General features: G+C 43.7%; 1 protein-coding gene across 4 annotated transcripts in view; it reads right to left on the bottom strand.

Moving 5' to 3' along the window:
• Positions 1 to 14,800, bottom strand: part of PKHD1 (PKHD1 ciliary IPT domain containing fibrocystin/polyductin) — a 191,966-nt gene that overhangs the window by 16,487 nt on the left and 160,679 nt on the right. For 3 of the 4 annotated variants that reach the window (XM_015859832.2, XM_015859833.2, XM_015859835.2), the window contains one exon: positions 6,608 to 7,625. In XM_015859832.2, the coding sequence (XP_015715318.1) occupies positions 6,608 to 7,625 (1,018 nt within the window). Of the gene's footprint in view, positions 1 to 6,607; positions 7,626 to 10,920; positions 11,539 to 14,800 lie in introns of those variants that run through there. The other variant, XM_015859836.2, reaches the window with a different exon arrangement.

Here is a 14,800-nt window from a genome sequence, read left to right as displayed (position 1 = left end):
TGATGGACTGATAGCCCATCACAGGTTCTGGCCCTTGCCCAATAACAAAGCCTAAGACAACTCCCAAATGGTTTAGAAACTAGCCAAAGATTCTTCTCCCCAGGCAGTTTGGTTGGGGCCACTCCGAAATGATGTGTGAAAGGATTTAATTTTAGGCTCATTCATGTAATCTGAACTTGTTGACAAAACACAGTCCCTTGCATATTATAAACTCAACCAATTAAATTAATTAAACTATTGTCTGGATATGTCTGCAACACTAGTAGCATGGCATCAGTACATCTTCAAAAGCGGAAGGAGTCTGGGAAGAATTTGGCGTACTGATAACATCAAGATGCATCCAAAACCCTGAGCACCTACTTGCATGTGGAGACATAGCAATGGGGCCCGGGTTGGTGACAAGCTGGGGTAAGAAATAAGGAACTGAGCTATGCCTTGTGGGCAAGGCTGGACAAGAGGAATTTGCTTCCTCATCTAATCATTTGGAGAGCATTCATTTCTCGAAGTAAAGATGCCTTCATTAGAAGCTGGATGTTTTGAAGCCATTGATAGCATCAGATAAATTAGTTAGACTGAACAAGCTCTGAAAAAGTGGCCAAGGAACATCCAGATGTCTCCCACATTAGGACAACCTTCCCCTCCTGTTTAGATAGCCTTCCTTTTCCACTTCATGATCCCAATGACACCAAAGCCTGAAGGTGAGCAGCTGCCTGGTGGAGACAACTGGCAGAGTCCTACAGGCTGGAGCAACAAGAAGTCATGCTATAAACAAAAGAGAGAGGAGGACCTTACTGGATCCACTCAAGGGTGAGGTACAGTCAGAGGAGCCTTCAGAACCAGTCCATTCAACAGGAAGGAGACACCCTCCAACTTCATTAGCAGCTTCCATTAACCGCTGGAGCTGAGTGGAAATACCTGTACTTACAACTCTATCTGCTCATGATGAGGAGCTAACCCAAGTCTCTTCCATAACACACTCCCAAAGCTTTCTGTTGGAGGAATGTCTTTTACTGAATGTAAGCAGCATCATGCCGGAGGTCAGAGCTTCGCCGCTGCTGCATATCCCAAGGTAATACCACTTTAAGCTCCACATAAACTCTTAAACAGTTTCTATCCTAAAACCAGACCGTAGGTGGTACAGTTTTTTACGATATGTTATAATAGTGCAATAAATCTGTTAGCTTAAAATCGAATCTCCGTGGCCTTTTAGAGAAATCATCATTAAATGCAAGGCCCTGTTAATGATGCCATCCCAGTGAAATTGTTTAATCTGCTAGGGGGGTGAAAGGTCACCAAATGAATTTTTTATAATACATCAACTTGACACGCAATAGGGAAAACTGTAATAGATAAAAGCAAAGGAAAAGGGCACTGTCTTCTTCTGATAGGTCAATAGCAGCCAAGAGAGTCACTCATCCACTTTTCCTTCACTACCATGCTCCTTTTCCATTTAATATGGACACCCAATTAATACCTCAGCACCATAGACAACCTCATTTTAGGTGAATTATAGCAATTTCTTCCCCCTTCTCTGAAATGAAAGTGATCACAATACATCATAGCATTGTGCGAATTAACGTTAATTGATTCGAGTTACCAAGCGTTGATGGGCCACTTCTATAATCTGGCCCTTATTGGGAGCTGGAAGGGATGGAGGGAAGATTAGATTGCACCATCGGTTGCTTTGACGACGGCGGTCACCTGACGGCTTGTTAGACAGTTGTACGCTTCTATTGCCGGCCCCAGTGGGGTCGTCAGTAAACTGGAGTGATGTCCAAACATCATTACACGCTGCTCCGATATTAAAGCAAAGGGATTAGCACCTTATTGCAAGCAACCTGGATTTGTCATTGTGCTGTCGTTATCCAATTTCCAGATGATAATGTGACTGTGGCCTGCGGGCGTGAGGTCCTACAGCCAAACTGAGGGCTGTATATATATATATCCGTATACATGTATATATATGTACACACATCCCTACAAAGACACAGAAACCCAAAGCCACTTAACCCTTTGCTCACCAGACTCCTGCTAACAAAGCATGTGGAAGAATTTGTCTCCCTATTCCATGTGATGTCAAGAGCACGATGTGACAGTGACAAGGACTGACCTCAGAGCCATCACAGCTGTCACTCTCTGTAACATCACACCAGCTCCACTGGTAGAGGTCTTAAACAAGCCGGGATGGGGACAGGATGGACCCTTCAGACTTAGCTGTGCTGTGCATTCACACCACGGAAATCAAAGGAGTAGATTTTACCACAAACCCCATTACAGGTTAAGGAGGAAATCACATAGGTATGTGATATAATCCAAGCAGTCTGTGTTTGCCAGCACTGAGTGCCCAACCTGGGATCAGGTCTCTTTCCAGTCTCTGAGGAAGCCAATGGGTGCCCTCCTGGCTCTCAGGTGTACCTTGAGCTGATCCCAGCAGCTATAGCCTCTGGCAGAAGGTTTGGTTTGTGGAAGTCTACAGCTGGAGCAAGCTGTGGATTCCATCACAGCTATTGTGTGGGTAAAACTTGAATTCCTTGAGCAAGAACACTTGAACTTGAAGTCTGGGTGAGCAGTGGTGAAAAACTTGTTGTTATCTGATTTGGAGCAGCAACAAAAAGCCCCATGACTGTTGTCCAAAGGGTTATCCCATTGGGAATCTGCTCCAGAAAAGGTTGGACTTGCTGATCCCCAGAGATCCCTTCCAACCTCTATGGTTCTGTGATTCTATGGTTCCTGTTGTTGGCAGATCCTTGAACTGCTGTTTACCCATTTGAAAAGAGTTCAGAACTGAAAACAAAACACTGAAATTCATCCTGATCCTACAACACAACCATGACTTTTTATATGGGGTAACATTGCTTATATGTTTAGCATCCACTTTTATTCCATTACGTTTCTCATATCATCAGTCCTACAACAGCCCATTACAGAATCCCATTCCTCTGATTGGAAACCTTCTAGGTTTCACATTGAATTTATCCGCGTGTTCCATAATTTAATTAAATGGCTGAATAGAATCATAGAATCCTCAGAGTCAGAAGGGACCTTTAAAAGCCATTTAGACTAACTCCCCTGCAATGAACAGGGAGATGCACCATCATCAGAACCACAAACTCATGGATGTTCAGGTTCCTCAGGTGGTCACAACCTTCACTTACAGTAGAAGGAATGCTGCTTCCCAAATCCCCTCCTATCAAACCAAACATTTGAGGGCTGTGTGATGAGCAGTTATCAGAGAAGACAGAGGCAAAAAAGTTGTTAAGTACCTCAGCCTTCTCCTTGTCTGTTGTCACCAGCTTGCCTGTGTCACTGACCAGAGTGGTTATGCCCTCCTGGAATTCCTCTTTCTGGCTGAGATACCTATAGAAGCCTTTCTCGTTTTGTTCTTGGCATCCCTCAACAAGTTCAGTTCAAGCTGAGCCTTGGCTTTCCTGACCCCATTCCTACACAGCCTAGCAGCTTCCTTATATTCTTCCCATGATACCTGTCCCTGCTTCCACTGCCTGTGCATTTTCTTCTTGCTCTTCAGTTTGACCAGCAGATCCTAGTTCAGCCATATCAGTCTTTTGCCTTCCTTTCCTGACTTGCTTCACAGGGGGATGGAGAGCTCTTCCACATTGAGGAAAGCATCCTTAAAGATCTGCCAGCTGAGATAAGAGATGCTGGCCAGAAAGGGGGCTCAGCTATTTGTATTTGGGGAACATTCTCAAGATGTTTACAGCAAATTCACTTCAGCTGAGTGCAGCAGATAAAGCCCTGATAGAGCCTCCTGTGCTGCAGCTGTGGGGCTGGGGCTTTTTAGCATCGTGCCCTGCTCACCCTGGGAGGGAAAGTTTGATACCTACGCATTGTTCCTTCCCTTTCTTAAAGCCCTGTGCAGTTACACTGCACACCCTGCCTAAAACCTGCACAAAGGTTATTGCCAGGGTCAGGATGTGTCAGTGTTAATGCAGTTTGCACCTCCAGCTCTACATCTCCTGTGTGTGTGCTGTGTGATATGGCAATGAGTGCTGCCTTCCCCTTTAGTTCGCTGGGTTGGTGCTGCTATCTGAACAAGCAGCTCCTTGACAATTTGCTTCACTTTTACTGCTTGAGTCTCAATCACTGTTAATTCCATCATGCACATTATCTTTCACATACTACCCTAAACGTAGCTCTTTGTAAGGGAAGATTAATGCCTGTAGATTTCTGTATGTAACATGTTAAAGTTCCACCAAGGATCAGTGAATTTCCCGCTCCACTTTGGGAGACTAAATGGCATCTGGAAGACTGTCTGGCTTCTGTATTTCTGATTCTGTATAAAGATACCCACAGAAACTTGCACCATATTTCTGTTGCTGTGCTCTCTTGCGCTTTTATATACATATTGATATGAGGAAAACAATGCAAAAGAGAGATTCCAGCCTGTGAACACACTGCAGCGTATGTTTAAACACAGGCATATGCTGAAGGAGAAAGCTATGTGATAACTGCTATATGATCTCCCTGCACCTCCTCCCATTGTGCAAGGCTGCAGCACTCACAGCAGTCGCCCCTCTCTGTGAGCGTCACTGTGAGTGCAGCTCCTGTGAATATCTAAGAGCCCAACTGGATTTTGCACCACTCTGAGGTGAAAACATTTCTCTTTTCCTTCCACAGAAAAATACATAGGTATACTTATACTGACTTGTAATCCAAGACCCATTATACTTGCCTGTGCTAGCATGTACTGCCCAAAGAGAGATAGATAGACAGTGGGGATATTACATGTCCCAACAGGAAAGCCCTGATTTCATTTCACAAGTTATCTGTGGCCTTATTGCATCAGAAATGTCAGCCATGAGTAATTCCAGAAAGGCCGTGACTGATGGGGAGCAATAAATAATGCAGCAGAGGAGCCCACGCAGCGATGTGTGTGTAGGTGTGGAGATGGTCCTCCCATTTGGTAGTTAACACACCCTTGAATATGCAACCCAGGTCTTCCGCTAGAAAGATGGTGAGTAAGGCTTCAGAGAAGCAAACCCTAATGGAGGGTGCACCACTACTGAAAGCCACACTGTGCCTAGTGGAAAAGTTAAGCATGTGAATAGCACTTCCTATCAACAACAGACAGCAGGATGGTACTGGGGTCAGCGGTAGAAAGTTAGAGGATATGGTATTAATTAGAGATAATAAGTCTTAGACAAGTTCAGTTTCTTTGTATCATAGATGGAGTATGCTTATGCCTGGGTAAGGCTCAGTAGTGCAAAACATCAAAAATAACATTATGCAATATCAAGAGAGTACACAATAAGGTTGCCAGGCATCAAATCCCATGTCCCCTATTAAAAGCAGATGGGATATTACCTTTTTCATATTTCCCATCTGCTTTTAATACAGATTCAGGATCTGAAGCCGAAATATACTGCTGTCTGCTCCCCTCCCAGCCTTGCTCCTCTCGGCCCTCTCTGCAGATAAGGGCTGCCATCTGGGTTTGCAAATAGAGGGTGCAAGAAGGCTCAAAGGAGCAGGATGAGGACAGAGGAAGGAAGGATAGAAAGGACTGTTTGTTGCTGTGGAGGAGAGGAGAAAATGACCCATAAAAAGTTACTACAGACAAAACTGACCTAGAACTAGTTAATTGACAGAGCTCAAAAGGTAGTTCCCATTGGGAAATCATTCTCAAGTGCAGGGCTGTTCTGCATTGTTCTGTTAAAATCAGATGCAGGCCTGATGTACATACCCACACACATATATGCACAGACGGATCACTAAAACCACACAATTGTTGGGTTGGAAGGGACTTTTCCAATCCAACTCCTTGCTAAGGCATATTCCCTACAGAAGGTTATAACTCCAGAGAACGAGACTCCACAAACTCTCTGGGCAGCCAATAACATTGCTGCCACTCTCACAGTGAAAAACATTTTCCTCATGTTTCTATGCAACTTCCTATGTTCCAGTTTGTGTCTCTTTTCCTAACACTGGGTGCTGCTGAGAAGAGCCTGGCCCCATCCACTTGACATAATTTCCTCTCAATCAATCCATGTTGACTGATAACCTCTTTTTCTTCCACTTGCTAGGAGATAATATCCAGAATAAGCTCCTCAACCACATTCTCATAGATGGAGCTGAGGCTGTAGGCGAATCACCTTGGTGATTCTACCATTCTATTATTCTAAGGTTTAGACCTGTGAGTTATTTAGGGCAATAACCTGTCTATCATAACATATTTCTGGCACTACATTTGTAAACACTCATAGATTTAACTGTTTAGAAGTTAAGAGCTTTAGTAGTTTGAATTCATTTAAAAATCACTGAGTTTACCTGCTACTTTATAATTTCATGGCAGAGCTGCATAAACTCTATTCCTGGATTAAAATCTCACAGACACCTTTTACTACATAGACATCCATGAGCACCAAGAAAATGTCATGATAATTTGGCTAGATAGAAGTCAGGACTCCCATTAGTACTTCAGCACAACTCTGTTAGGGAAACTTTTTGATGTGCTTCAACTCAGTCATACTTCAGAAAACGGGGAACTTACTCTGTGTCTTATTAAGCAGGTCAATTGGTTCGATTCACTCAACCCACTTTAATCAGTATCAACATATATTATTTTTTTAAGATACTGCAGGAGCACACTTACCTCCTATTATCTCTTCCTGAGAACAGTAAGTCAGGCTGATTCACCATTAGAGTATCAACTGGTAAGCCCAGGACTGTCTGAAGGTCTCCAGTCTGATGAGCATTGATAATTGCTCTGGCCAAGCTCTTTAAACTGTCAGTGGTTAAGGAACGCTGAAACTCATTTCTTTGGTAGCCTGGTGGATCACCAAATTCAAAAATCAGCACTTTTGATGGACCAGCTGCATCAGATGTCTGCAGAACTCGAGCATTTACTGCTCCTCTCCCTAGTTTCCGTGATCCAGATCTGCTATGAAAGGTTGTGCAAAACATCATGTTGGGGCAGTGATATTGCTTTTTGCTTGCATTGTCTGAGATGACTCTCAGCATGCTTTCACCTCCCGGCACACGATGGACTACTCTGACTTGATCTTGAGCAACGTGCAAGTAATCAGCTAATTGATGCATGATATTTGCCTCACCTTCATCCCCAATGGTCTCAGTCACAGTGAAAGCCACATGAAGAGAAAGGCCAGTGACTATTTCTACAGGTTCCTTTTCATGAAGGAGGACATAGAGAAGATTGTCCTCAAAGCTAAAATAATTGGTTCCTGCCCTTTCATTCCATGAGAAGGAAGATGGAGTTGGAGAGATATATTTCCCTCCAGTGAAGACATGAAGGCTGAGGGGCTCATTGTAGAAGATAGCAAGGGGCAGTCTGGTTGAGTTCTGCCCACTGAGGAGGTAGAGTCTGAAAACCAGAGGCGTTAGGTCTGGGAAGCAAACTGTTGTGAGTTTGGTGGTTGGCAGTACAGAGAAGAGAGCAGAAGGATGCTGTGCAGAACGACATGATGCATCTGAAGCTCCATCACTGAAGGTATCCATAAAGCTGCCAGTCACTGTTACTACTGGAAACAACTCCTGGCTGACCATGCTGGTGTCTAAATTTTCCAGGATGACAAGTGCGTAATCAGCTTGTTTGCAGAAGTAGCTTTGTACTGAGGGCTTGAAGATACACTTGCTGTCATCTCTGTAAATTCCTGGAAGGACAAATAGAGATGGGGAAAGAAAAGAAAAATGCATCAGATGTCATCTCAACAGTTTGTGCTGCTACAGTGGCATATTTTCCCGTTTGGTGTTCAAAGTCACTTTTGCAGGTGCTAAAATTCTAACTAGTTTTGAGAGCAGTCTGCACACTATTGGTATTACATAGATGGAAGCTACATCTACACGAAGCAGTCCTTAACCTGAAAGTAGTTGAGAACTGGTGGTACATGGTCTGGTCCCAAAGTAATGCCTCCTATTTTATGATGTTTATGGATGTTGGTGCGATGACAGTAGAGGCTGAACCTTTCCACCAATATTCCATTACACATTATTGCCATATGACACATGGCAGCAGAGGGGCAGTGACATGACATGGTGTCATTACTACGGGTCAGAGTCAAAACATCTGTTCATGGAGTGCCAACATGTGAATTCACCTTTGAAGAACATGTTTAAGACACGGATGTCAGCAAGTAAAGTGATATGCACTGTCTTTGGGATAGAATGGATGATCCCTCTGGGTTTCCTGGAACCCAGACAAGCCATCACTTCTGATAGCTACATCACAATGCTGACTAAGCTGTAGACTTTAACTTCCAGAGTCAGGCCAGAGAAAATGACCTTTCTCTTACAGCCAGGCCCCGGTGACAGTCTGAAGACCATGGACCACATAGCTCATATTGGCTGAGCCATCCTACTAGTTGAGAACTTACTCTATCAAATAGTGTTATTGTGCTCTTTGCATCTGTTGTTGTTTCCACGGAAACAAATAGGAGGCATTACTTTCAGAGTGACTTACACACATTTGCCCCATCCATTCTAGACACTTAACTGCATCTGCTGTTGAAAGAGTAATTATGACAGAAGGACAATTGCTCGCACTCATTTGGACCTCTTAGGGTAACTAAGTGATACCTCTAAGTGTGACCTATAGGAATGCAAAAGCAACTTTAGGGAATACTCCATGTGAACCTTTTTTCATGAGGTTTAACGGGAGCTAAGACACTTCCATATACTCCAGATTCTGCAGCCCAGCCCCTTTCCCATTGTCTGAGGCGATGAGTCATTAGAACCCTTTTATGGATCTATGCAGAGGAGATATAGTCCATGCAGTCCTCTGAGTTAGGATACGTTCCATCTGATCAAATATAAATCTCCGCTTTAACATGAGAGAAATTGTGCCTCAGGTCACAGTGATGAGATCATCACTGATTATAAAGAGAGAATAAAAGTAAATGAGTTCAAATACAGGCACCAACAACATAAACATTTCTGCCCGAAGCATCCTAGGAAAAGATGTGTGTTTCTGTTTTTCCTTCCTTCCTTCAAAACAAAATCAAAGGAGGAATTTGCTGCCGTAGCCAGCTATAATCCTCCTTTCCTCCCAAGCCTGCTCTCCCCTAGTTAGCTGTGCTTGGGAGTGCATTAAGCAAAGCTCAGCCAAGCTCTCAACTAACTTAGCTCCTTGTTCAGTAGTTCTGGGGATGTGTATACAGATCAGCAATGTTTAGTGTTAATGACAAAGAGAGAGGCATCCGTGAGAGCCACAAAGTTCTGAATGAATAAAAGAGCATCCGTCTTAGTAAAGAAACACTACAACTAGGAAAGTCATTGCTAGAAGCAAACAACAGGCTGCTGGAAAAGAGAGGAGCTAGGAGAAAGCAGGCTGGGTCCTGCTTACTGCCACATCTTGGTGTCTGAATCCCCTGGGCATTTACCTATGGCTTATTTCAAGGGGATTCCACATGTGCAGACTCGAAGAGCGTTTCTCACTCCATACATCAGAGAGGAAAACAGTGAAATTACACAAATGTCACACGCTGCTCAGGAAGGAGGTCCCAGTGAGACAAGATCTATAGAAAAATCACTCTATTTTTAGACACCGCCTTGTAATTTTCCCTTTTCTCCCTTTTTTCTTAGCTTTACCTTTCTCTTTTTGGCTGCACCAGCAGGACTGTTTTGCAATGGGGTCTGACAGGGGCAAACGGAGAAGGAGCAGCATCTTTGTTCAGAAGCAGCACACAGTCACTCCATCTCCCTCCAGTGACAGGGGACCTGCCAATATTTTGTGATTTCCAAGGGCTTCCCTTTGCCTTTCCATGCAGCTTTGCTCACTTCCCTGCACACCCATGCATGCACACACATCGCTGCTCGTCTCCTTCCAAACGGCCTTATCTGCCACTCACAATTTCTGCAGCCTGCAATTCTGATCACTTTTAAATGAAACCCATGCTGGCCTTAGTAATCATAATGTCATTTGCAATTTACCACAAAACACGTTTATTCAGTTAGTAGCACATTGGAGAAAGAGAACTCCATATGAACTCGCCGCTGAAGCCCTAATCTGATTATTTCCTCATGAAAATCCAAGCAGGGGTGCTTGTAAGAGGGGCCTGAGAGGAGAGGGAAAAAAGTGAGGCCTGGCCACAGCTGACTCTCATAATCAATGCGAACAGATAAGCGACACGGTGCGTCAGGGCCAGCAGCTAATCCGCCTCAGGGCTTTCCTCTAAAAAAGGCCAGGGTGGACAGGGCTTAATAAATACTGAGTGACCACCGAACATTGAGCTGACATGTGCTATTTACATTGGCAATGAGCAATAACAATGATAAATTCCAGAAGCTCCCCCTCGTTCGTAAATGGGGTGAAATCCGATTAAATGGGTTCTATTTGCGTGCGTGTGTGCGTTTGCACTTCTGTTGGAGATGGTAAAAAAAATGGGGGGAAAACAAGAGAAATCAGGCATGTGTGAGTCACATATTGGGGGTGGGGGGGTTGAAACTAGATGATCATTGCAGCCCTTTTCAACCCAAGCCATGCTATGATTCATTCTACGAGTCAACTGGAGACCCTTGGAATGGGTGGGAAGATGGAGATGTTGTGTGTCCTGCTTAGTGCATGGAGAGAAATAGGAGACAGAAAGCATTCACGCCGTTGCTTTCTGCAGATTCCCTTACCATCGAGCCAACATTACTATTTAATTATAGATATACACATGCATGCACACACAGCCACACACCAACGTATATATCTATATGAGATTGGAGCACTCAGGTTGCTTCTAGGGCTCCTGACAAATATTAACTTTGTGTCAATATTTGTCCTTCCTGTCGTGAAATGAGGATTTTCCACCTCATTTCACATTTGAAAAGAAAAATGTGCCGAGGGGGTCCTCTTTGCTTAGGGAAAAAAAAAAAAAAGAAAGAAAAAAGAAAAAAAGAAAAAAAAGAAAAAGCAGCCAACAACAACAACATCTCATATCCTTTATTTAGAAAAATGGAGCGGGAGGGAAGGAGGGAAGAGCGCTTTTAAAATAGATGTTTTGACTTAAAGGCACGTAGAGTTCTTTGCAAGTCTCCTGCCTTTTTCTCCCAGTTCCCCAACGCCAAATAAATAAAATAAAATAAAATAAATTCCATGTTTAGAATCGAATGAAATACATCAACATTAATGATTTTCCCCTTCAGGTTTAACACCATTTCCTTCAATAATTTTTTACCCGTTCCATGATAGATCTCACCATTCATGGTACAAGGGAAAATACAGTAGAGGGTGGTGTGTTGTGTTGTGTTTTGACAAAAACAAAAGGCGACGTCAGGTTTTTATCAAAATAAAATAAATCTCCCTCAATTTTCTTTCCATCTGACTGGATTTGCCCGTCAGTTATTTCTAATTTAACTACAATTATAGTTACAAAAATATAAAAGCAAGCAGGGGAAGGGAGAGGGAGAGGAGAGATAAATGGGACGCTGTTTAGAAATTGCGATTCATTGGCCTTGGGCTGGCCAGCACATATCTCTGCTGAGGGGGAAATATTCATCAGCATTAACTGTTCCTTTTGACCCGCTGACATTCACATGTGAAATAAGAAAGGCCCAGCAACAGGACTTGGGAAATGTGGTAGTCTGCAAAGGTAAAATTATTCTGATGTCAGTCATTTTTGTCATGCAGAAGGTTTTCTATGTTTCCTGAGTTCAGATGTTCCCCGTACATGATTTTGGACCCAATTCTTCTATCCAATTCCTAGCACAGGCTTCTCGTGCTTATGTGCTCATCCTTTGAAACCAATGGCATTCATCTCGTAAATCTTTGTGTGCAGAAGTACAAGTGAGCCTGTCACCCTCAGCAGATGCTGAGACAAGTCATTCTCCATCATTTTTAGAAACCCCATTGGTTGTAAATTAGCAATATCATGCAACTGAATGTACCGGTGTCCAAGTAGAGGGTAAATAAATGGATAAGCCTCTTCTCCTGCACAACTACTGACAGGATGAGAGGGCATGGCCTCAAGTTGCACCAGGTTGGGTACTAGGAAATATTTCTTCCCTTTTAAAAGAGGGGTCAGGCACTGGGATGGGCTGCCCAGGGAGGTGGTGGAATCACTGTCCCTGGGGGTGTTCAAGAAATGCTTAGAGGGGCTACTAAGGGGGGGATTACTGGTGGTAGGTGGGTGGTTGGACTGGATAATCTTGGAGGTCTTTCTCAACCGTGGTGATTCTGTGATTCTATGATAAACAATGCCAGGAAGTTTTTGCACACAGACACACAGCAGTGCATGGAGATGAGTGTGATTGCTCATACATTTGTGTAAGCACATGAGTGTGAGACAAACACACATAAATATACGCACGTGCCAGGGATCGTGTGCCTATAAAAACAGAGTGTTTGCTTTAGGCTGCTAATTCCTTCTTGAAATGATTTTCAAAGGAAATGAGCCTCATAAGATCACACCATGTGTGAGGTTGTAAGTTCTCCTGTTTATCACTCCTTCATAAAAACCACTGAACTTCCTAGCCAATTTCAGACACATTTGGGGACTCGGTGATACTCTGCTCCTACAGGTTCTGCTCAAGTGGATGCCCAAGCAGAGAGAAGATGGTTATTAGTGCATGTACAGAAAGACTGTAGTGTAAGCTCACCAATACCACAAACCCCAGGGTCTGCTCTGGTCATTTCCTTTGCCATACATATTCATCGAAAAACAGGTGTAGCACATGAAATATTTGTTCTTGTGTTTCCCGTTTTCATGCATGGATAAGGCCACACAAGTTTATAATACTTACTCACTATGAAATAAAGTATAACTTCTATCTTTCACATACCTACATATGTATTATGTGAGCACTAACACTTCAGAGCTCACCCATGCCTAAGAGGAAAGTAATATTTGCTATAGGGTAAGAGTATATTTCTCAGAGTTATGAATGAAAAAGTTGCAAACTTTTCCAGTTCCCAGATGGTAAAGTAATACATCGATCAAAAAAAGCACACAGGTCTTCACAGGAGACACCTGAGGCACATCTAGGCCAGGATGATCTCCAGCAGCAGTCAAAAGGAAGTGTCTGAAGACTGTATGAGAACAGGATGTGTGTATAGCAATGTTCTCCCAAAATGTTCCCCAAGCTGTCAGAGTTTTAAAGCTCTGAAACTCCTTTAGTTAAAGATAACATCTTTGGTCTTTGCATTTGAGAGAGAATGTGAAACTCACAGAATAACAGAAAGTTTGAGAGGATAACCTAGGTACATCTTAAGCCCTCTCAGGTGAGATGAGTCAATCTGAGATTCCCAGCCTTGTATCAAACTTCCTGTGTGGGCAAAGCATTTCTAGGATGCCATGTTGCCACAAGAGGAACAACATGGCTGTCCATACCCTGAGGATAAGAGTGGAAATGAGATTCTAAAGGCATTCCACCCATCAAAACTAAAGCAATACCAATGCTACGGCCAGCTCTTGGCCCTTGAGCCGGCGCGGCACACCCTGCACTACCACAAGGACTGAGCATCCAAAAGGTAGTGACCAATTGCAGATAGATTTTCTGGACTAGCTCCTTACTTGTCCTAACAACTTCTAGTGTGTACCCAGGAATGGCTTTGGAATCTGCTGGGTTGCCTGGGACCAAACTTGGCTCAGAGCAGTTCTCTTTAGCAGGAGTGACCAGGGGGATATCGTGCCCATTCCCAAACACTTTTTGACTCAGGAAATGTACACATCAAGCTCACTTCTGCTATTGTAAGCACTGTCCCAGAGCAGCTTGATCACCAGTTTAATACACTCTCTTAGAAAGGCAGAATTAGAGAGGATTTTTGTCCTTGTTACCATTATTGACTGGGGAATGTGAGTCACTTTAGCCATCTTAGCAACACAAAGTCCCCCATGATTTCTCTTCAGGCGATAACTCTAACATGCAGACAAAAGAGACGTAAGCTGGCATTTTATGGTGCATGGGATGAGAAAGGATCAAACTCCTGAATTACTTTTGTCCTTCGTGATGCAGAGAACACACACAGGAGAGCATGGATCACCACAGGATTTCAAGAGGACCCATCAGTGCATATCTAAAGGGAATCGACTGGGGGATTTGCTTAGCACCCAGGACCCAGGGCTCTGACTGGAGCTTTTTAGATAAGTCTCATGAAGCAAGCAGAAAAACGCAATCAAAGTATTCCCACGACCCTATGAATCTGCTGCCCATCATTCAGGGAGCAGTTAGCTGGGTGTGGGAGGGATACTGCCCTGCAATAAAGACAATTAAAAGAGAAAAACACAAACGGAATTGTCTACCTGCCCAAATTATTTCACCTTTGCAAAAATGAGCTATTCTGCAAATGTCAATCAGTTTCTTGAGTTGCTACCAAAGCTCTTCCCACTACATTTCCCCACAAGTCACTCCTGGTTTCCTTTAGGTGCATTTAAAGCCCAGAAGGACTTTTATTCTCTCTTAAACCAGCAAAGCCATTGCATTGAAGCCTCAGATAAAGCACTTTGCTTGATGCAAAGGGGCAGCAGGCAGCAGAGGTTTTGCCGGCATAGTTCCAACCACCGGCTCCCTGGCCAAGGAATGATAACACTGCCACCACCACCCCAAAGCAGAACAGCAATTTCATCAGATTCCAGACCCCCAAAATGAATGTGGCTGTGCCATGCACTGCTCTGAGCTGTGGATATAATGAGTTTTGAATGGGAAGTCCCGGACACAATAAATCTGTGCCATATGTGACCATTTCCTGTGTCAGTTCCTTTCTCATAACCAGTGGAGGCTTCGCCCTCCCCCTTGCTTTCCCTTTCATGACCCCACACCAGGGCTCTGAAATCTTTCAGGGCTGCTTATGGGCCTGGGGCCTTTCCACAGCAGTTGCATAAATAAATGAGTTTGACAGCAAACATCG

This window comes from Coturnix japonica, chromosome 3 (assembly GCF_001577835.2).
Source record: "Coturnix japonica isolate 7356 chromosome 3, Coturnix japonica 2.1, whole genome shotgun sequence".
NCBI lineage: Eukaryota > Metazoa > Chordata > Aves > Galliformes > Phasianidae > Coturnix > Coturnix japonica.
The sequence above is the reverse complement of the archived record's forward strand: the minus strand, read 5'-3'. Positions and strand labels throughout refer to the sequence as shown.